The sequence below is a fragment of the Lagopus leucura genome, unplaced genomic scaffold (genome assembly GCF_019238085.1).
Source record: "Lagopus leucura isolate 7727_CA_CO unplaced genomic scaffold, USGS_WTPT01 Super-Scaffold_100009, whole genome shotgun sequence".
NCBI lineage: Eukaryota > Metazoa > Chordata > Aves > Galliformes > Phasianidae > Lagopus > Lagopus leucura.
Window position 1 is genome coordinate 13,166,443 of NW_024962266.1, and position 23,689 is coordinate 13,190,131.

Here is a 23,689-nt window from a genome sequence, read left to right on the forward strand (position 1 = left end):
TTCTCCTTTTCTAAACTTTTTTCTGATGCTTTTTGGAATAAGTGTCCCACTTGATTTTTGCATTGCTAAACATTGATTCTGTTGCCAAAATAGCTTAATCATCCTCATAGCCCTTCTTGTCAGCTGGTATAGTTTTGAGTTCTTGTTATGGTAGTTTCTGTTCATTATATACCAAATGAAACCGTAGTATGCTGTGCTGTTTTCTTTGCTCAGTGCTGCTTTTTAGCAGACGTGCCAAATCTCATTGTTTGATTCGAATACTGAGGCCATTTCACCTCATTCAGTTGTTCAGTGTGGGAAGGAGGTACTCTGTTATTAGATAGGAAGTATTGCTTCTCAAGTATTGTCTCAGGGCATCTGTAAACATTGAATATATACATCCTCCTAATTATGGAATGTATTGCTGACATAGAAGGACAAGTAACTCTTCCTTTTAAACAGTCCTTGGAGCTAACTCATAATTTGAGATCTGAATTATCTGTAACTTCTGGACTAGGCAGGTCTATGCAACCTGCCTAGTAGTAAGAAATCTGAGACACAGCTGAAGAATTTAGTTTTCATCTGGTTGAGGAGTCTGCTGCATACGCAGATAATGCAGAAGTGTGCCAATCTCGTTCTTTAGAGAATTTGTGATGTAGTTGTATCCTTAGAGTATGGTACTGTGGTAATTAAACTGGAATGCAGAATGTAGGCAGGAAGATTGAAAGCATGGCATAGAAGAATCTGTAGGGCAGTTTTTAGTTCTCTTTTTTCAATCTCTCTGTGCTGTGGAGCAGCAGATAAAATATTCTAGTTATCACAGTCTTGATGGTGATGTCTGTGTGTGACTGTGACATCCAAGATAATAGAATCAGAGGCATAAACATGTAACTTGTTTGGTGTTCGTCAAACCCGAGGTTTTTAAATTGCATCTTTTCTTTCTCTTGCAACTTGCACAATTCTATGGGACTGTCATCTAACTGGAGCTATCTGCTGATAGTTTAAATGCTGATAGTGCCCTTGTTACACCTCTAACACTGACCATGCTGGCAATGTTGGTTTTGTAACATTTTTTTCTTCAAGGACTGATCACCAGAAGCTTCCTAATTAAAAACCAAGAGATTCATAATTTCCCTTTTATACATAAGCTCTAAAGATGTAAATCTTATTCACATGTGATAAGCAACAATCATCAAGCACTGATCAACTGCTTTTCTTCTTTGATTTTATCCTCTGTATGTTGAAAGATATTGATGATGCAGATAGAAAATGCTGCATGACTGGGCTGAAGCAACTGTTTAAACTCTTATCAGTGCAGGGAGACAATTGGGTACTGTATCTCATCTGGAGAAGTTTGTCTTGAGCTGCTGACTTATGTGCAGCTCTGACTCGGGATACGATACCAAGATAGAGGAGCTAGAATTTCACTGGTGAGTGGAACAGATCACATGAGGATTCTGGCATACTGGAAGCAAGGATGTCAGCGGTTGCTGCATTGATAGTATCAGCTTCAGCTGTGGAAAGTGTCCTTGTCTGATATGTGAGTAGGGGGGTGTGTCAGCTCTGGCAGGCGCAGTACTGAAGAGCTCGTTGAATCTCTGAAACTAGTAGTAGTGACCGTTCATCTTCAGGCTTGAGGACATACAAACAGAAGAACTGAACATGCCGAAGGACTATAATGTTTTTCAAATGCTGATTGCAGCGCTTTGCTGCTTTTATCACCGTAAGTCTATTATTAGAGTCAAGGTAGGTGTCCTTTTTCAATAACAACAAATAAGCAAAATGTTAATCAGTAATGCTCTTGGTTTCTGCTCAGAAGGGTTTGTTTTTATATGATGGATGGATACAGTGTGTATCTGTTCTAAAGAAAATACCATACCAGCGTCTCAGGGAGAAAGCAACTTTCAGTTTTATGAGTATTAAGCTGCCTGTCTTCATGTTTAAGCAGCAAGTTTAAAAGAAATGCCACTGGTTTTGATCTCGCTGAGAATAATTTTAGCAAAGTTTCAAGGCTTCAGAATGTAAATCAAACCACTTGGTTCTCTAACTTTTTCACTTGCTTAATGAAAGTGTGGACAGTTTTGCTCAGAAGCTCAGTTTTTGAAAATGCATTAGACAATTTACTATTTAACCTTGTATTTAGAACTTTTGAAATTACAAAGCTCAGAAAATGTGTCCTATTTGCAAAGAACAAGCCTTCATAAACATTTAGAGCCATACTTTTAGAAGGGGTGATTGAACTGTAATTACTTTTGGGGATATGTGAACTGCATCTAAACTTTAAAATCTTTTTATTTAAGATTTATGGTTAGATTGTTCTTTGAATATCTAGTGTCAGCTGTATCAGTCACTGTCTAATGTGTATTGTTTTTCTGACACACTTGCAACAAGGATGTGAAGGTTGCTCTCTCATGGCCTGTAGACTTTCGTATTTTGATACAGGAGCTTAAATTTGGGAGCAATCATTGCTCACCTCAGTGGTCCCCTAATGGTTCAGCCTGTGAAATTCTGAAAATGGGTTGTGGGGCTCCGTCTTCTGGGCACACTGGAACTCTGGACTCTAATCAGACTGTCCTCTTTCTGACTGACAATTGTCAGAAGTTACCATCAGGATGGAGAGCTAACGATACTGTCCTGTTACTGTAATCTTGATCTTCATTAGAATTTTAAATATAAGGCTTAACATTCTATTATTCTAAAACTTGAAAAATGGACTTTGTTGGATGTCAGAGCTGTTGTTCTTGACCATGTGTGCCCTTTGTTTAACTTGGCATGAATTCCTAATACCTAAAATAACGGTGATGTTGTCATAGCAACTTTCCATTTGGTCTAATCCATACAGTCTCTGGAGAAACTGAAACATTAATAGTGTTTGCTCTATGGAGGGTAAAAAATAAAACCTTTTATGTAGAAAAAAATTACAGCTGGGCTCTTTCAAAAATACGGTTCTATTTAAAGGGATTTGCAGCATTTAAAATAGATTTGAATACATTTGTTCCATCATGCAGATTTAGCATTAGTTGAATGTGACGAACTGCTATTTCAAGAAGTTCTGACAGTCGGAACTGGGGTGCATTTGTTTCAGAGAAAATGGCATTAGGTATTGGAACAGCTCAGGTCTGCACCTGGAGACCAATTGATGCACATTCCATTAGGTGACAAAGTGCCTAGGGCTGTATGAACAACTTGGTGTAAGTCATCTTCTTACTTGATTTGTGGAAACATAACACAACATAACATAACACAAGCAGAATCAGTCTGTGTAATTAGATGGGATTAATTCTTAGTTTTAATAAGAAATAATCATGCATTTAAATACAAAATTGATCATAAATAAAGATGTTGAAGTCAACATATACCTCTGAATTCAATTCCTCTCACCTCCCTCCTCCCCCACCATGTCAAGATCAATTCAGTGTATTGTATAACTTAATTGAAAGCAATGTGTCTGATTTCAAGGGACCCTCATGCCCTCTCAAAGCACAGGAAGGTTCAACACTTGAAGACTTGCTTTTTGCTGTACTTATAGCATATTAAATTAGGATCTCGAGAGCAGAAGTTTGCTTTGTTTTCTGTGTGGTAATAGAAAATACAAAGAGAAGATCTGAATTTGGATCAACCTATTCTTCAACCGTGATCTGTCAGTACCTTGTAAAATCCCATTTAGTTCTAATGGCTGTTCAGAGTAAAGGTCAGGTTCTACATTTGAGGAAAACAAAGGGAAACTTTAAGGCACAGGGTTTTTGTTGGTGAGGGAGAACTGTGAAGAGAGAATGATGAATTGTGACTTTATTGTTCTTTAATTTTTGCCTTTTTTGGAGTTAAGAATAAATCAATGGTAAAATAGCGTTTTTAAAAGTGAAGGGCAGTTGTTTTTGTTTTTTGAGTTTTAGCTGGTATAGTCATAATGACTGGAAAGACAGACCTTGACATTCGAGTATTTTCATTCTTAATTCTCGACTATGATTCACTCTCAGCTGAAGCTGTGCTAAAGGGGAAAGCTGCTCAATTTATCAGGGCTGCCAAGTTTTAAAACTGCCAACATGCTGGTTTATCTCACTACTGGGTTATGTACTAATGCTATGAATGTGGTATGGATCAGAAGCCTTTTATAAGCAGCTACTTATTTCAAGTGCCATCTCCTATGTTGGGTGAACTATAAACACTTTTTATACATAGTAGATCTTAATTAATATTTCTTCAGTATGTGATTATCTAAATCTGTTTTACTGGCATCCTTGGGCTTCACGTATCTGCTTTCTGCAGATGTGGAGGCAGTTGGACTTGATAACATGAGTTTACAAGTCATCTGTATGAATCTGCCTGTTGACATTAAATTTGTTGATGTTAAAGGGGGCCAAATGGGTAAGGTCAACCTACCAAAATTGTGTGAAACTTTGTGTAGCTCCTTGGACTTTGATACCTTGCTGTCTTGATGCAGAGTTTGACTTTGTAAGTCTTACCTTATGATCTTGTTCAAATCCCCATGTTAATTTTGCACAATTGATTATTTTTTTTAAACTGCAGTATGCTTTCTTTCATATATGTGTGGATAGTATAAAGTCCACCATTGCTCTATAAGGGATTCCTCTTCACTGCTAGGGGGACGTTCTCCAGTGGATTGTGTCTGACTTTTTAATATGCTTGTTTAGTTTTTCTCAGTTAAAAACAGAAAAGGTAACCAACTTCTAAAATTCTTAGATTTGGTAGTCAAAATCCCTGGGGTTGCTGAGTGAGATTAGGATTTGATTAACTCCAAACTCAGGATTTCTCAGGAGTCATATTCCAGAAATGAAGCTCTCCTCCTTGCTCTGAATGTGGACACCTAGAAAATTGAGGAATTCTTGTCTATGTTGATTTTTTTTTTCATTGCCTTCTGCTAACATTAGACTGAACTTGGTATGAAAAGTCTTTTTTCTTTCCTCTCTTTCAAACACATATCTCACTTATTAATTAAAAGTGGCTACTGTGTGTAGATATCAGGCTAGTTAGATTTTTTGTAATGGCAATCTGAAGGCTTACACTAAATGAAATTAATTTGGTTTTGAAGAGCCATTGCAGTCATGATGGAACTTATCATGGTTATTGCTACTGTGCAGGCAGTTCTCTAATTCAGTTATGCTTGTGTATGCCAGTTTGGAATAGAAATTGAGGTAAGCCAAGAAATCTAGGATATATGAGATAGAGCTTCAGGGATATATGTAGATCTGTATGATTCTTCTCTCAACTATTTTGATAGTTCATGGGTACGTGTTCTTCACTGGAGCTGATACAGATATGAACTGCAGAAAGAATTCAATGCGAGTGGCAAACAGAAATAACTATGGGACTCTTATTTTAATCGCCAAACTCAGTAGACTATTCAGCACAATTAAAATTTATTCTAATCTAGTGTGATTAATTCAGCTAGAATGATTGAAATGAGCTTGATATAGCAAGTTTCCTTTGGAGAGTGCTGTAGTCTCAAATGAAAATAACATCTCAGATGCATGAACAGCAGATCATTGTGAGAAATGTCCATTAAGATGTGTTCACAAGCTCCTTAGGAAGAGTGTGTAATGGCAAAACCTTCTTAAATTTACTTGCAACAAGTTTATATTTTGGGAATTGGCTTGATGTCCTTAAACTTTGTTATGTCCTGGTCTTCAGTACATTAGGCTGATGTTTGCCTGAAAAATGTGAAATCTTATGTAGTACAAGAGTAACTTGCAAAACTAAAAGCAGGCTGTGCTTACAGGCGTAATGGCCTTGAAGCAGAAATCTTTTGTGAAATGTAATCAACTGGTGTGACATTTATTAAAAGTACTAAAATAACTGTACTAACTAGATTTATTTTCTTTCTTTTCCTCTTTCTGAGCTTTTGGCATCTGGGTTTTCCTTCAGGTACGTAGGTAGGATTTTGAGAGCTTTTGCTTGAGGTTGACAATACACTGAGAGGTAGATCTGTATTTTTTCTTATAGAGACCTGCTTAAAAAAAAAAAAAAAATCAGCCTTAAAATAGCACCTAGACTGAAAACAATGCAACTAAAATGTGAACAAAAGGTTTTGGACAGCACATCACTCTTTGTAGGTCAATGAAAGCATCAGCAGAAAGCATTTGTATTTGGAAAGAAGACCTGCTGACTTAATTTGTTTACATACTCCAAAGATTTTTCAAGAGTTTTTACTACTTGGAAATTGTAATGTATCTGAACTGGAGGCTTTTCCATTTTGCTTCAGATGTGTTTTGCACTATATGCAGTGAAGCATTTAATTTAGCCCCAGGGTTTTTTTGTTTATTTCTTTTTACCATCTACTTCATTCTCCAGCTGTACATAGAAATTCAGTTTTCTTGTAATTGGGCAGGAGCCAATAAGGCAAATACACGAACTGAGGGCGTACTGCTAAGTGCAAGCTTATCACCTTGAAGTTGGTGCAATTTTGCAGCATACTGCTGCTGTCCATTGATACTTACATGCGTATTGAGAAATGAGGCTGAAGTATCTGTGTCATGCTGCACAGAATAAGTCGTCTTTTTAACTGCAAGTCCTTTGAAATAGCTAATTGTGCTGTTCCTAGCTGACTCTCTCTCTTGATTATGGATTAACATGGTTGTGTATGTTGTGCCTGGGCTCATTTTTGAGTCCATTCTTGCACTTTCCCTTCAGTGCACTCAGGTTATATAAGAAATGTCTTAGCCAACAAAAAAATGTCCAGGAAGGCATGTTAGTACTGAACTTGCTTACCTAGGCAGTTTGTCCCCTGCAGACTGTGGGATATGTGCTAGCCACAGAAGATCTTCCACTGAGTTCAGAGTTGCATAAGGGTTATTTCAGCATGTTTGCTTCATCTAGGGTGATGGCTGACCTCTGGCAGGCAGGTATGTTCAGTGTGGTAAACCACGGTGGAGTGGATTTTTAAGAGATTGGTCACTGTGAATGTTAACATTTTAGTTGGTTTGGATTCCTTAAATGTTTTTCTGTTGTGTTAGATGTAATTCAAGTGCAGAATATGTCATTACATTTGAGTAGTGAAATGTCCTTTTAACCACTGGGGGAAGTTCAAGGGTTTTCTTGTGTTTTTGAAATTCATGCGTGAGTGTAACTTGGATTAACCCATGTTGGTTTTGTTTGTTTTTTAAGATAATGCATGTCAGCAGTGTGGATGAAATTAGTTGATATGTGAAGAGCTGCAGCTCTTTCTCTTGCTAAGAATCTAGTTCTCCTAAGCAAATTTGCATTTTGTTATTTGCAAATTTGTTATTGCATTTATGTGCTCTAGTCTGTTCCATTTACAATAGCTTTGCCTACCACCGAGACAAAGTGAGATGCTTTTAGAATTAATAACAATTTGCTATAGCAGTCTGGTGGTTTTTTAAATGTCTCTAGTCTAGTTACTCAGTAACAAATATCTTTCAGAAATGTTTTTGTGATATGTACAGTTCACCTAAAAGTATTAATCTTTTTCAGAAAGTCAACAAAATACACAGCTGTGAATATAAAAGATGTGTGTACCATTGCAACTGAATCCTGTTCAGATCAGAGAGGGGACTTTGAAAGCTCTCTAGCCATTTCCTGGTGCAGTCATGAAAAATGTGGTGGCTTGGTGCTCTTGAAAATTGTACTCTCTATTTGTGTGCCCTGCCTTTTCCTCCTCAGCTTTTGTGAATGTTATAATACTTCTTACAATTTTGTCAAATGTGGCAGTGAAATAGCTAGCTGTTAATTTTGGAATCAGTGCTGGTCAGCTTTAAATGCACAGCCAGCTATCTGAGTTGGGAAATCAAAGGTGGCAAACATGTCCCACAGGTCATTTCAGCTATTTTAGCCTGACAGCTCAGTGAGCCTTGGAGTGGAGGGGGAATTGCTGACCTTACTTGACTACATGTTGATACTTGGATTCACTTTTAGATTTGAGACCTCACCACAGCATCTCATATCTTCAATTCTGTGCTTCATATCTTCATCTATTCATATTGGGCATGTTTTTATGTGAAAGTCCATGCAGGGATGGCCTTTGTAGTGAGGATTGTTCCTGTGCAGAGTTTTTCTTCTGAAAAGACTTGTGAAGAATTGGTGAAAGGCTTTGACTGTATAAGAGCGTGAAGGGTTGAAAATGGTTGTCAAATTTGAACCACATTTGTATAGACAAATCTAACTCGGTTGCAGCTCACAGAAACAAAACTGATGAGAATTGATCCTTTACCAGGATGTTCTTGTGTGTTTTCTTTGTCTTTAGCAACCACTCTCACTTGTGCTCATCTTAATAAATAAATAAATAAAGCCATAATTTTCTCTGAGGACAGCAGGGAGAAGTAGGGAATTTATCTCAGAATTTCTCAGGCCTCTCAGCATGTTTAAATAAGTCTTGGCAGCAGGTTGCCTCTTCTGGCATTATTCCCCCTGAAGTCTGCTGTCTAGTAATCTGCTGATTACTTTAATTCTACTTTAAATTGTAGGGAGGATTGCTGAGGGAAGTGCTAAATGTGTGCCACCTGCTCCCACGGTCAGGTGCCATGGATATTTAAAGATGAAAATACTACAGAAAGCAGCATTCATGAAAACAACAGGACTGGTGTATGACCAACAGCATTCTCAGTTATTTTTAAAATAATGCATACATTGCATATTTACATCAGCGTGTCAGAGAAGGGAACCTTTAAGCTTTGGCTTATGTCCAGAACCAAAGAAGAAAAGAAAGCAATGCCATGAGGAATATGTTTCATTTTAATCTACTTCACTGCTGGAGACCTATGTTGGTCTCTCTTTAAAGTTATTATTATTATTACTTTCCTTCAAGGGGGAGTGTAAGAAATGTAAGAAAGTCCAAAGAAATTCGCTCCTCGAAGTGCTTACAAAAGTAGAGTACTTGAAATGTTGCTAGAGAAAATGCTGCACCTTGTGTTACTATTATAACACTACTAATAGTTTACAGAAGGACTTAACAAACCCTGGTGGGATTGTTCCAGCATGGAAACTGTCCTCCAAGAAGAAATGATAGATGGTTTCCACAAACATCTTACAGTAGTTTCTTGGTGTTAGAAGGATCTTACGCTTTCTGGGCTAAGGGGCGACAAAAGCGCTTTCCCTCAAGAAGGAAGGAAACTCGATGTACAGATTTAGTGCCCCTTAGAAGTAAGCCCTTTAAGGATAGAAATTTAATTTGGTAGAGTCAGCTTATGTTTAGTGCAACAGAAATATAGAGTATGGAATGTTTTTAATTGGATGGGCCAAGGGGATTAGATAAAACACCACCAACTACAACAATAACACCAAAGAACACCCAAAGAATCTGAATTTAAGATGGAATGTTAAAGAGGAGGGAGAATATTGGAGCAAGGTATGTGGGTCCAGTTCTACTTTATGAGGTAATTAGAATTTTTACTGCGAAGAAGTAAGAGAAGTGTTTTTGCAGGTGTAGTATTATTGATTTGGTGGAGAGAAAGGACACCTCTGTATTCTGTGCAGTGAATAACAATAATATGTTCTAAACACTAAACACTGGATTTTTCAAAATGCAGCAAGAGATAGAAGCCAGGCCAGCCTGCTCAAAGCAGCACCTGCATTCCAGTGGTTAGTGCAGATCATGTGATGGAAGTTACTACCCAGGTAAAATGTTAATGACTAAACTTGGCACAGTTGAAGCTTTTAATCTTTTATTGCAGTTTTCTAAGGAGCGGCAAGTTATGGACAACAGCCCAGAAAAACTGAAGAAAGAGCTAGAGGAAGAACTGCAGCTCAGCAGTGAAGATTTGCGTAGCCATGCCTGGTACCACGGACGGATTCCTCGGCAGGTATGTTATTCCTTATCTTTTTGTTGCCAACAGTGTATTGAGCTTTCATAGGCAAAATTGCACTAAAGAATTACACATGCCTCTAATATCTGCACTAATTTAGCAGGAACATAATACTTTTTAACTGTGAAAGTTGTGTTTATCACAGCTTGGTGCAAAATGAAGTTGAGAAAGGATTCGGGGAAGACTCTGGTGGAAATTGTAACTATTTCAGGATTTTTTTTCACAGAGTAAAGGCAAAAAATTGAGTTTAAACTTTCTATCAGAACAGTATCTGCACATATTGTTCAGACAATACTTTGATTCAGTATACTGAGCTAAAGTTTAAATGTTCTTTGTTTGCTTTCTTGTGCATTGATTTTGGGGAAGAAAAAAGCGCAAAGTCTCTTCAGTGACTTTGCTCTGGTCATTATGACTGCGGTTAGAAATGTGTTACAACAGCCGTTGTATTGGAGCTCAGCTTCCAGGAGTGCCTGGAGCTCCCCCTGCGGGTTTCCCCCTCTGCGCACCCGGCTCTCGGGAGCCACGGGCTGCCTGCTGCCCCATCAATAAGGAGAGCAGACGTAGCGGCCATGTTTGTGACTTCACGTTCAAAGTTTGACACAGAAAGGACTGATTTAGTGCAGCGAAACAGGATTTTTCTGACTCCTTCCTAGTTTTATGCAGTATTCATGAAGAATAAAAAATGAAAGCTTCTGTCACTTCAGGTAATAATGAAAGCATAATTTCTGGGGTCCTGTGGTAATTATTTCTAAATGTTTGTGTGGTTGTATACTCAGATGCTTTAAACTGTAAAATAAAGTCATTTATTTTCTTTCATATTTTGCTTTCTAGTAGCAAACTAGAAGGCATTTATACATGCAAAAAGGTACGCATTCTTCTGATTGCTGGGTGTTTTCCAAGAAATCCCTCCAGATCTTTGCTGTGGGATGACATCATAATTTTTAGAATTGGAGATAGAATTTTTTTTCTACCATGCTTTGTGCTTTGCTTTCTATTTCCTGATTTTGTCTGTCCTGCTAGGGTAGCCAAATTAAGTCCTGTGTTTAAGAATATTTTGTTGTTTGGTGGTACTTGGTATTTGAATATTTGCTCCCTGATTCTAAAAGTATTTTTTGTATAATCTTTTTCCTTACAGGTGGCGGAAGACCTAGTTCAGAGGGATGGAGATTTTCTGATTAGAGATTCTCTTTCCTGTCCTGGCAGCTTTGTTCTTACCTGTCAGTGGAAGAATACCTCTCAGCATTTTAAAATCAACAGGAAAGTTCTAAGATTAAGTGAAGCCTACTGCCGTGTTCAATATCAGTTTGAACTTGAAAGTTTTGACAGTATCCCTGGCTTAGTTAGATACTATGTTGGGAATCGCACACCAATATCAAAACAGAGTGGAGCAATTATTTTTCAGCCTATCAACAGGACTGTGCCTCTCAGGTGTCTAGAAGAAAAGTATGGCTTAACTCCAGACCGACAAAAAGAGCAAAGTATCCCTGAAGGAAAAACAGAAACTGCAAAAAGACTGAGTCTTGGTATAGCCAGCATGCAGTCCCAGGAGCAGAGCATACCCAGAGGAAATCTTTTGAGGTACTTAATTTTTCTGTCCTTAAAGGGTGAAGTGAGGTAGCTCCATCAGCTCCCACTGTGGGTGTGGGATAACAGATGCTAATTACAGTGTCCAGATCAATGTCATATTAAGAACTCTCAACATTCAAATGAGCTCCTAAATGCTGGAAGTTCACACGTATTATAACTTATTTAATTGCTCCCATGGTGGCATGAAGTATCTTTTAATCATACAAGCTGCCTGAGTAGAAAGCTAATGATCTTTGCCCTAATCGCAATATATTCTCTCAGTTAGATATGTGTGTTAAGATTGTAGAGTATATTTATGTTTTTGCTTGGATTTTTGTTTACCCTAGAAACAAAGAAAAAAGTGGTAGCCAGCCAGCTAGTTTGGATCACGTTCTGGACAAGAGATTCCCTCTTAAAACTCACCAGTCGGAGAGCTATCTGCTGAGAGGTACGTTTTGTGATTAAACGTTGTGCACATAAAAGCAGTGAGTGCCTAAGTTTTCTGTTATGCTTCAGACAAAAGTAAGACTGCCCTGAGTACTGCATACAGTTACCACTATATAAGGTAAATTAATATACTGCTTGCACTGTAAGTACAGTCATTGGAATAGGTTCTTTAGTTACCAATGATACATCTGTTGTGATCTGGGCAAATTCTAGTGCTTGCCTTCCGAGGCTGCCAGTCATTTTGAATATGTTAACTTAAAATTATACTGCTCATTGTGGGAAGACTACTTGAGACAAAAAAGATGCTAAGTACTTGTACGGTGAGACTGTATTTTGATAGCAAGGATGTGCTTCTATGTTTAACATTTTACATGTGTAACAGAGACATTTAGAAAACAAATTTCTGTCCATCTGTAATTAAATTGATTATCTTATTCCAATCTATGGCTGCAAAATCCTCACTTTGGTACTGTGAATCTTTAATTTTGTATTAATCTGAAAAGTAGTGCTGTGCATTTTGTCATGGGGTCCTCTGAGCAGGTTCTGACATCATAGCACTTATAGGCGATGGGCGTATTTTGTTGACTCGTACATGAATTGAGAGTCAACTGAAACAAGCAGTAAAAAACACTTTGCAGTACGTAGCAGCAAATGCACTGAGAACTGCAGATTAGGAATGTCTGACAAACGTGTAAGTCCCACATTGGATATTGAGTTTTGCATACACAATGAACATAGGATTCAACACATAAATGCTTGGATACATTTTTCCAGCTCTTCAAACTAGCTACTATTCAGCCAAAAAAGTTAGCATCCCTGAAATTCATTCCTTCCATACCTTAGTATGTGCTCGGGCTTGACTTTGGGAAGCTTTTCTTTCATTTCAAACTTATCATTCTCAGAAATGACTCATCTGTTATGCCGTGTGGCTGGAAGTTTCTGTTTTTGTAGCACAGATCAGGTTACAAAGCAACCTCCTATTCCAAGCCATGGAGACTATCCAGCTCTGACATTACAGCCTATGTATGCAGCTGGGACTGGAGTTATTGTCAGCATTCCCACAGAATAACACAGTGCAGCTGTTCCGTGTACTTGGGATTTTGGGAGGATCAGCAATTGAATGGAATTTGTTGGCTAGCTCATTCCTCAAAATTTAACTTCATATACATATAATCAGTGAATAATTTGCATGTTCAGACAATAATTTCCTCAGGAAATAGTGTTAAGAAAAGACCCTGGGATATAGGCACCAGGAATTGTGTGTTTTGGCCTTCTAACTTAACGTATCAACAAAATAGAAATTTTTTTCTTTTTGTTTTCTTCTGCAGGTTCAAGACATTCCTCTCGATTACCTGAAGCAGATGCTGACTCCTGCCCAAGCTCTCCTGCATTTAGAACAGGCAGTGAACCTTCTTTAAGCCCCACAGTTGTTCAGAAAGTAACCTATGATTCACAAGCAGGAGAAGCTCTTAGAGGATCAGACAGCCAGCTCTATCCAAAGCCTCCACCTAAACCCAGCAAAGCAGCCCTGCTGAAGACCCCAGATTCTCCTACGGTTTCCCATAGCTCAGAAGGACACTATTGTGAGCTAAGCCTTGCCAGAGATTCTGCAGCAACAAAACAACATTTATGCCAGAAAAACAGCTACGTGGAGCATCTGACACAAAAGGAGAGGGGAACACAATCATTCAGGAACTCTGAAACAAGTTATTTGATCCTGGATGATGACCCTACAACGAATTCTGCAAGTCCTTTAGATGTTTCAACTGAGACGGATGAAAAAAATAATGTGTTTTCTGCACCTCTTTTTGAGACGTTGTCTAGTTTTAAACCAAATGATTTTGAATCCAGACTACTTCCGTCTGAAAACAAGCCTTTGGAAACATCAATGCTAAGAAAAATTAAGGAGCTTTTCACCAAGAATAACCCAAAGGTTATTGCACAGCATATTCTTAGAATGGACTGCAAGGTAAAAAAAATATATATACATATTATATATTATATACATATATATATATTCCACTATACTTTATATTGTGCAAGTATAGGTTTTTTTTCAGAGAATAAGATTTTAAAAGATTGGTAGATTTGCAGGTAACATATTAAATGTACTGACTCGTAGGAATTTTTGGGTGACTTTTTTTTTTTTCCTTTTTGAAGAACAAAAATATCCCAAATCCCTTTGGACTAAAAGTGCCTCCTGTCAGCCTTGGCTTCAGACTCAAATTCTCAGTGTTCCATACATCTCTTTAATCTCCTATCAGTTGCTGTGTGTTCTCTGATTCTCACTTAGTGGCGGCTGCTGCTAAGTGAGGCTTCATGGAGATATGGCTGCTTAGAAAAACGTGGTCTAGGGGCAAGTGTGTTCACTCAGAGCAGGACAGCAGCTCTCTAGGATGCTTTCCTGGGGAGGTCTTGTGTTTTGATGCCTTCTTCCAGTGATAGCCTCTTTATTTTAAATCCTGTAAGCTTTGGACACTAAGGACTAAGGACACTAAATAACTGGTAGTATGGGAACCTGTACAATTAAGGAGAGGCTGGAGTGTCTTAAATATTCAGATTTGTGTATATTGGAGCAGGAACAATAACTAGCTAGCGCAGGCAAGTCTGCATTGTTGTCTTCATCTTGTGGAACTGAGAGCCAGTGACAGTCATTCATGGGTAACTTGTTGGATACCATTACGCTGGTAAAAACTGCTAAGTTACAATTAGACTGGCATGGCACCTGGGCCAGAATACATGCTTTGTACTGAGATCTGTGTCAAGGCTGAAGATCACAGGCCTTCTTGTGGTATCAGAAATTTTGCTTTTAAACAACATCTGCAGTTTTATAGAAACTTTAATTTGTGGAAGAAGCACCTCTGTATTAAGTGGTGGAGTGAGTCTACCACTTGTATGTTGGAGAGGAATCTTTGTGAAGTAACTGTGATCTGCATGCATCCAGGGCATCACTCCTGCTTCTCCAGAAGTGAAAAAAGTTTCTCTATGGTGCTTGATATTGCACCAGTGAGGCTTGCTGCATGGCAGATTGTTTTTGTCTTTTCATAACCGAAAAAGCCTGCTGATAGATGTATTTAGAAATAAGAGGCAGATTGGTTTGTAAACATGTCAATGTTTAGGCCTTAATCTAGCAGATAACCTCACATTATATTAATTTGGCTTTGCTTGTAATTGTTGCTAATTATAACCATTAGCTAATGCACCACGGTTAAAAACCAGGGGCAAATTGGTGAGGATGTCAGTTTTCACATACTGATTTCATTAGGCGCTCAACACTGTGTCCTTCCCAAAGTTCTTTTTCTGGTTAATCCTTACAAGAACCCTGTGGTGTAATCTAAAACATTCTGAGCAATGTTGTCCTTTTAGAAATAAGGAAAACCAAGCAAATGCACTCTCAAGGCCCCAAGAGCAGCGCCATGCTGATAAGCACCAGGTCAGGGGAGCACATTTCCTGGAGCTTGCATATGGATCTCCTGGAAGCAGAGGACATAGTTTGACAAAGTATTTTGGTCACACCTTTTATGCTTTCTTATTATGGAATCACTGGGCAGAAAGATTTTTTACTGCTCTTGTGTGAGACAGTGGCCGTGTGAGAGTTGAGTTGTTCTTGGATTGCTGCATTCCTGCTTATGTCCTAGAACTAACCTAGAGTGGAAAGTTTGGAAAGTTTGTGGGCTTTTTAAGTAGTTTCAAAATTCATCTTCAAATTTTTCAGGTGGCAAGGATACTAGACGTTTCTGAAGAGATGAGGAGGATTATGGGAGTGAACTCCGGTCTTGAACTGATTACTTTGCCTTATGGACATCAACTGCGCCTGGACCTAATTGAAAGGTAAATGTTCCTATGAGTCCTTATTTCCAAGGCAGATGGCCCTGAAAAGGACAGAGCACTGTTACTCTGTACTCAACATCTTCTCAAAGAATGCTTTCCTGTACATTTTCTGAATTTGTGTGTGCAGAAGATGGTTTATCGCTGCTTTTTGCAAAAGTAAATTCCTTGAGGTCATAGGGCAACTCTGTGCTTGTAGTACTGGGAGGTGGGTGCTATGGAAAGCAGGATCCTAGAGCTGCTGAAAATCTTCAGCTCTCTTTCAATCGTTCCTATTAAGGAAAGTTCAGAGGACCTACGTTCCAGCTGACTGCACAAGCGGTTTTTTTGGTAGAGAATCCTGATAATTGCCTTTTGCAGATGGGGAAAAGAGCAAAAGAACTAGCAAAGGTGGGGTGTGTGTGTGATTTTGTGGTTGGTTTTCTTTCTTCTTCTTTTTTAATTATTAGTGTTTTTTATCAGCAAAGTTTTCTGCGAAAACTGTCCAAGTTAAGAGGGAGTAATCAGGATCTTCTATCCTGATTTAGTTTCTTTGATTCAGATGTCAGTAGTTCAGTTGCTGAAATTTAGGAGGAAGTCCTCAAGATTTGAGTGCAGAAGAAGCACAATGGGAACTGGAGCTATTATCCACTATTATCCAACAAGTTTGGTCACTCATTGCACAAGCAAAATTTTGCATTCAAAACTTCAGGGATATTCAGCCAGCACGCCATAAGGCATTACTGATCTCTCTCTGATTTCTAGCTATTGACAGCTCATGTCCTCTTCACAAGTAGAGTAAAACAGAAAAGCAACTCACTTGGCTGGTTCAGGCAGTCATGTTCCATATGCCTGATGTTGAGTGCAGCTAATATTCGACAACACTGACAGGGTGCTACCCAGGTTTTTTTGAACAGAGTACCACAGATCTGGCTGACCAGTAATTAGCACTGAATGAATAGCACTGAAGAAAACGTACTAGAACATAAACTCAAAAAAACATTCTATTTAATGGCATTGCAGCTCTTGATAAGAAGATGCTGTAAAGAGCAAGTGATACTGAAATATACCTGAGTTGATCTTCTCTGAACTTATGTATGTCATAATGTATTAATAATTAGTAACCACTAATATAAATTGTTTCACTTGCAGGCACAATACCATGGCAATAGGAATAGCTGTGGATATCTTAGGTTGCACAGGAAATCTGGAAGACAGAGCTGCAACATTAAACAAGATCATCCAAGTTGCAGTGGAGCTGAAGGACTCACTGGGGGATTTGTATGCATTTTCTGCCATTATGAAAGCACTGGAAATGCCACAGGTAAAAAAAATAAAAAAATAAAAAATCATCAATTTTCTCTTTACATTTCAAAAAGTAGTTATTAGTTGGTTCGATTAAACTAACTTATGTGGTAGCAGCATGTTTTTCCTGTGACTTGCTAGAGTATAAAAATGTCTATATTCCTCTTATTTCATCTGAACAGGTCACCAGGTTAGAACAAACATGGACCTCTTTAAGACATCATTACACCCAGACTGCCATCATGTATGAAAAACAGCTGAAGCCATTCAGCAAAGCTTTGCATGAAGGACAAGGTGAGTGGAATACTGAGCATGAATTTGATGCTGTTTGGTTTAGCTTTTTAACTCCGCCCTTGCCACTTGCCTGTGGAAGGAGGTGAGCTGCTGTTTTGACAGCTGTGTATCATATATTTAAAAAGGCTACATAAAGCAGTAAAACAGTGAAATAGAAGGAAACAGTGCACAAGCAAAACAGGAGTATGTATGTGATTGATCGCATGCGTCCATGCAAAACATAAAATGCAGTGGAGCAGAAACCAAGAATAACTGCAAAATCTTGCCTCAAAGACAGGATAAAAAAATCTCCTTCTCTCTCTCCAAGGAAAGTTATTTTGGGCAGATTTGTTTTTTGTGTGCTTTGCCAACTGGATCAGATGATGAATTCTGGAATACAAAGAATGGGTCAATCGCATAATTCCTTTGATCACTTCATCAGGTGCTCTTAGCAGCTCTGATCTCCATAGGGGCCTAAGGGGGAGGGATGTTTCTCTGAACGCTTCTGTGGCTAAGACACAGATCTCTACCTAAACAGGTAGAGATAGAAAACTTTTTAGTCCCACAGTTCTTGCTGTGGTTTATCTTATCTTGGCCCTCTCCCCCAAGCCAAGCAACTTACTAGAAACTGGCAGGACAGAATATATCAGAAGCGAGGTGCTAATTTTGTGATTCAAGACAAATGCCAGTTTCTGACTTAGAAAAGAATACTGCATTTACAATACTTGATTCAGTTAGCACTTCCATGTCTGATATGGTTTGTTCTTCTATGTTCCAGAGATGGTCAGTGTTCCACAGAATCTAACACTGCCACTGCTGATGCCTCTTGTTACCTTGATGGAGCGACAAGCTGTCACTTTTGAAGGGATGGATCTGTGGGAAAGCAGTGACCAAAGCTGTGAAATAATGTTCAGGCACTTGACCACGGCTCGTCAGATAGCACAGAATGCAGAAACGTACAGCTTGACTGCACAACGGATGCTGGAAGGTAGGGAGCACCTACAGGAGAACTGCATATTAACAGAACATGTGGGCTATGTCTGAAGAATAAGATCTCTGCTTAAATGAAAGGAATAGTCGCTACAATAAATTCTTCTCAGCTTTCATGGGAGCTGATATAGAAGCAAAGGTCATGCAGGAAAGTCGGTAACTGAATCTAAGTACAGGAAGAATCAAGGAAAACTCACTGCTTCCTGTGCAATTGAAGTCTGCACTCTGATCTTTGGAAATAAGTTGCCATTTACCATAGCAAGATTCTTTACCAGGAGGCCAAGATGCAACACAAAGATCTTGACTTCTTGCAGCTAGAAAGGAGCAGTAGGTTAGTAATGTGACTTTTATAACTTAAGATTGCAGTGAAAAAGTTGAGACAGGGAAGAAAAGTAGTTCTACAGCAAGCATGCAGCAAGTATGCATCAGTAATTAGTTTCTAATGACTGTACTGACAATTATGTGCATAACAACTCTAGGCCATTAGAATTCGGCAAAGGATAGCTTATCCCAGTATACCTGCAGCCATTCTAGTGCTACTAGAATACAACATGTTGAAGTTTTTCACTTTTTCTAGCTTGTTAAAACAGTGCAAAAGAAACCGAGCAGACTAAAGCTCTTCTTATTTGCAGGGAATGCAGTTTAAAAGGCAATTCTTCCAAGTAAAAAAAACTTGCTTGATGGTGACACTATTCTTTTTACTTACTAGGTTTCCAGCCAGATGAAGAGATGAGCGAAATCTTCAAGACAGAATTTCAAATGAGATTGCTCTGGGGCAGCAAAGGAGCACAAGTTAATCAGAATGAAAGATATGAGAAGTTCAGCCAGATTTTAACTGCACTTTCCCGAAAACTGGAACCTCCTCCAGTGAAGCAGGTGGAACAATTAAGTATCTAAGACTATAAACACTATTAAGTGAAGATATACTTGAAATAACTGTAGCTTGCTTTCAGTAACTGCACGTACTTCTTGCATTTCACAAGATGTTTAGAACTTCTAATTGCACAGTGCACACTTGTTTTAAAACTACTGACTTCTCCAACAAATTATTTATTTACTGTGCCACTACATCGTTAAATGATCCCTTTATGCAGGTAGGTCATCCCTGTAAAGTACTTCTTTAGCTTTCTGCATTTCCTTAAGGTTGCAATCTTTTGATAATGTCTAAGAATAGGGGCATCTGCATTATAATTATATTTAAATGAAGCAAATAGTGTAAATAAAGTGATAGATTAACTATGTGACAGTTGTATAATACTCCTTAACTGGGTATAAAACACTGTGTATAGAATTGTGAATTAAAGTATATCTTTATGCAAAATAATCTATAGTTGAAGAAATTATCTGTGACTGCAACAGAAGGCTCAAATTTCACTTTACCTATGGAAGTGGAAAATTAATTGTGTGTGTGTTGGGACAATTGAAAGTTTTTTTTTTCCAGACAGCATGTGAAGCACTTTAATTTTTGCTGGAGGCTGGGCAGCTACGCTGCCAGGAAATGAATGATGAAATGGCAAGAACAAAAAACCTAGGTAATTAAAATGCTTTCATATATGAGTAAAGGTGGGTGTACATATATATTAAAACTTACTTCACATTCTGAGGTGAATCACGATAAGCAGTACTTACTTTTTTTTTTTTTTTTCTTGGATGAAGAGTTACTTCAGATTTCATAGATAATCAGAGTGCATAATGTTAACGTAAAGAATGCTTCAGCAGCAAATATTATATTGTCATTACATGTACAGACTTGATGTATAAGCATTCTCAGAAATTGTATAAATAATTAGGCAAGAACTGTGGTTACAGAGTTGCATTTGTTCACTGTAAGTAAGCCTGTCTCTGGAGTAAGATGTTACGGCATTTTAAAGTACTAGAATAGGGCAAGTAGGCAAATGAGCAAACCAACCAATACCACAATGGTGGCAATCAGTTCCCCTTTAGCTACAGTCACTGCAGAGGGACTACAACCATACCAAGAGGTAACAGAGCTCCTGTTCACGTTGTCACACTGCAGTCTCCCTATCAATGTTAAGAAAAAGGTTGAAGCTAATTTTTTAAACCATGAAAAGATCTTTTTATTCCATGAAAATACTCTCAACAGAGAACACTATCTTTAAACAAAGCATTTAACATTTAGGAAATCAACATGTGCACAAACAGAAGATTAAAAATTACTGGAAAAGGCAAGTCTTTTAGACACCTCACATTCAGAATTTTAGAATAAGTGATTTATAACTACCTATGCAAGGACAGATGTATTTTTTCCTATGCTTAATAACCCTCTCACAAGTTGCACTATCCCTAGTGAAAGCAACCTGCCTTCAATGGAAGCAAATCCTGGTTTTAGAAAAACAAACAGTAGTGTAAATAGAACATTTTGTCCTTTCCCAGGAAGTGTTATTACTGACCTGTACGGCTGTTAGCCAGGCAAACCACAGGCCCTTTAGCAGAAAATACACAGATCACATTTCTTCCTTTCCTCTAGTTTTAAAATGAAAAAAGTACTATTTAAAAAAAAAAAAACTACGTAAATAGTTTTGTCAGTATTGAGTATTGTCACATTATTATATAAATAACCCTGTATACAAGCTCCAAAAATCTAAACTTTAGCATTTAATAGCCCCCATAATACACTAGGTCAAGCTGTGTAATAATGGTAAAAAATGAATAAACCTCTACACAAGTCACTCAAATTCAGTTTTACTGGTAGTACAGTTCCTAATAACACTGAAATTAAAAAGAATCCAGCACTTCTCCATCCAAATATTGCTTGAGACCCCACAAAAACAGGATGTTTTGATTATTATTTCCCAAACAGCAGTTGGCTGGGTAGACGAGCTTTGTTTGATGCAAATATCCCCCCCCGCCCAAAATCTCTAATCTAATTATTATCACCCTAGTAGATCAGATATGATGTATTTATTAATAGAACCACAAATGGGAGGCAAGACAACATAAAGCAACAGGGGCACTGCAGACAACTATATTTACACGTATAAACATATCCAAATTTCAATTGTTTACAAGTAAAAGTGCACATAGATCATTACGAAGTATCACTCAAATTTCAACTGGTCCATACAATGAAGCATCACCTAGAAACGGACTAGCACTGCAGTAATTTAATTAAAATTGGAACTTCATAGTCAAAAAACTAAAAGAGTTTCCATAAAAATAGTTTTAAAAATATTAAAATCAAATTAAGAGATACACATCCCAATGTATAAAATTCATGATGCACCATGTATCCTGTAAAGTAGAGCTCTACAAAACACCTACCATGTCTACCTCAGCAGCTGCAGCACTGTGGAAAGAGCTGAGACACAAAGCCCTTCGTGAGATACTGTAAGTGGTAGTGTTGGCAACAACAGATTTAGGCACTATAGTTTAAGGCAGCAGTAGAATGGCAAGTGGTTGACTTCTACAAACAGTCATTAGCTCGCAGTGGTGAATCTCTCTGGCGGTGTTCCAGGTTTTCAGTGCTGACAGTAGGTTACTGAAGTGCTGAAGATGGACCACAGGTCTAGAAGTTTCTCCTGACTGCATTGTAGGTTAGAGCTGGGATGTATCATTTCCCCGAATCAACATAACATAAATACATTACGGTCTCTTACCGGTTATGCTAAAAACTGGAATGTAACGATGGTTGTAGTGGAAAAGTTATAGCAGCATACATGGATACTGGATGAAACTCTAGTACTGAAGGTATTTAAAGAGAATGATTTGTTACAAAGTAAGAGAAGCAATGATGTCAAACAAGCGTTATGCAGATATGCCTGACTGTCCTAGGCATGCAAGAGGAGGTTAAGGGCGAGCATGGAGGTGGTGCAGGCAGACTGGTAGCTGACACAGTTCTAAATGACTGCCATTTAAAATGAGTAGGAAAGAGTATAACCAAACCAACCAGAATGTAGCATGAGCTAAAATACAGTACGGGCCTCTTTGACCACCTATGACAACGAAAATAATGCGGTTTTAGGAAGAGATGCCTTTTTACTCTGGTAATGGAATCCTATTTTCCTGCACAAATTTAAGAATTTGTAATACATCCTTAGTTACGTATGGAAATGCTAAGAATGTTAGTGACTAAATGTATGTCTGCATGCATTCATGCAACTAGCTTTTCCCCTTGTTCAATGGGCATCCCAGTCTAACACCTCCCTCCCACCCCCCGCCCCAAGCAGCTGCATGTAACCTCCTTCAAGATCTCGCCCATTTTCTCAGAAACCCGCTTCAGGAACCTGCAGTCCAAGAGGAAAAAGAAAAGAACAAAGTTACTGAAGGCCTTTAGAAGACAGGGAAGCGTGCTCAGTTCTAACAGGCCATTCTCAGTGGCTATACACTAGCCTTGTATTACTCTCATAAATTCACATTAGAAATACCAGCAATAGTTTCTAGATGAAATCAAGTTGTGCAATGCAGTTTCCAAGCCTCAATGATTTAACAGTGAGTGGAACAGAATTAGTTTAAAAAAGAAAAACCTTGATTTCAAACTAAACATGATATAATTCAAAGACAACTTACAGGCACAGATTAAGAATCTAAAATCGTTCCCTTTTCAGGAGCAAATGGAGGTTAAAATTGAGTAAAACACCAAGAATTAATTAAATGTGGCTTTTGTTGCTGTTGGATTTTTTTCTGGTTCAAGGTGTGTATAGTGAAAACAATGCAGTTGTGTCCCATACACAACGTTCTACATGAGAACTACAGCAAGGGAAGGAGAGGCAGGTCAGTGGACCTTCTGTCCTTTTTAATCATACTGTTTTCTTCCTGAGTAATTTTGTTGAGCTTTTTGATTCAGAAAAGATCTTCCTGTTTAAGAAGTGAAAGATGCCAAGTATTTGCTAAGAAAGGAAATAATAATTTTCAGTAACTGAATTCAGTTAGTAGAGGGATAAAACACTTGTTTAAGCATATAGTTTTAAGTCAGGGAAGTGAACAGTGTATCTGATAGGTATTCAAAACTAAAGTAATTTTTCAGTTCTCTGTAAAGACAAAGTATTGTACAGAACAAGCAAGAATCCTGGTCTTTCTCCATTTTATAGCTGAATTGGATTTAGTGCTTTATAGTGCAGGAACATTTTATCAGTGAACAAAGCAGAAAGCATTAGCCAGAATTACAGACCAATTTAATGCTGTTATCTCTAGAAAAGCTACAGCAAACTCACATTGCAAACAATAGGCCATTCCTGACTTCTGTTATTCTCATGCTTTCCATGAACCTGCCTGACTTACTATTTTTCCACTATTTTCCCTGGAAACCGTACACTTGAAAGTTGCCAATTTACTGTTAGATATAGGTTACTGCACCTTTGCTGTTTTTCTCTAGCGTTACATCTATATAAGATGTTGGTACATAGCCTTCCTCTCCATTTTGTCTTCGAGCTCTTGTCCACCCATCTCCTTTGTCCTCCTCAATAATGTACAAAATTTCCCCTTCTTTCATTGCCAGAGTGCCTTCATTATGACCTGGGAAAACAGAAGGCAAAGAAGACAGAATTTCTATTTTTTTTCTCAGAACGTAGCTTCCAGATTACATATAA

General features: G+C 38.1%; 2 protein-coding genes across 12 annotated transcripts in view; one reads left to right on the top strand and one right to left on the bottom strand.

Annotated features, from left to right (window-relative positions):
- BCAR3 (BCAR3 adaptor protein, NSP family member) overlaps positions 1–23,689 on the top strand; it is a 107,994-nt gene that overhangs the window by 66,194 nt on the left and 18,111 nt on the right. For 3 of the 7 annotated variants that reach the window (XM_042873285.1, XM_042873284.1, XM_042873291.1), the window contains exons 4-12: positions 9,624–9,752; positions 10,891–11,333; positions 11,669–11,769; positions 13,097–13,737; positions 15,484–15,599; positions 16,728–16,899; positions 17,063–17,174; positions 17,932–18,141; positions 18,853–19,019. In XM_042873285.1, the coding sequence (XP_042729219.1) occupies positions 9,624–9,752; positions 10,891–11,333; positions 11,669–11,769; positions 13,097–13,737; positions 15,484–15,599; positions 16,728–16,899; positions 17,063–17,174; positions 17,932–18,141; positions 18,853–19,019 (2,091 nt within the window). Of the gene's footprint in view, positions 1–1,598; positions 1,726–9,623; positions 9,753–10,890; positions 11,334–11,668; positions 11,770–13,096; positions 13,738–15,483; positions 15,600–16,727; positions 16,900–17,062; positions 17,175–17,931; positions 18,142–18,852; positions 19,020–19,584; positions 21,279–23,689 lie in introns of those variants that run through there. The other 4 variants (XM_042873287.1, XM_042873286.1, XM_042873288.1 and 1 more) reach the window with 3 other exon arrangements.
- The window catches only part of FNBP1L (formin binding protein 1 like), a 52,673-nt gene continuing 49,180 nt past the window's right edge, over positions 20,197–23,689 (bottom strand). For 4 of the 5 annotated variants that reach the window (XM_042873295.1, XM_042873294.1, XM_042873292.1 and 1 more), the window contains one exon: positions 20,197–23,615. In XM_042873295.1, coding sequence (XP_042729229.1) covers positions 23,437–23,615 — 179 coding nt within the window. In that variant the 3' untranslated portion in view covers positions 20,197–23,436. The remainder of the gene's footprint in view (positions 23,616–23,689) is intronic. The other variant, XM_042873293.1, reaches the window with a different exon arrangement.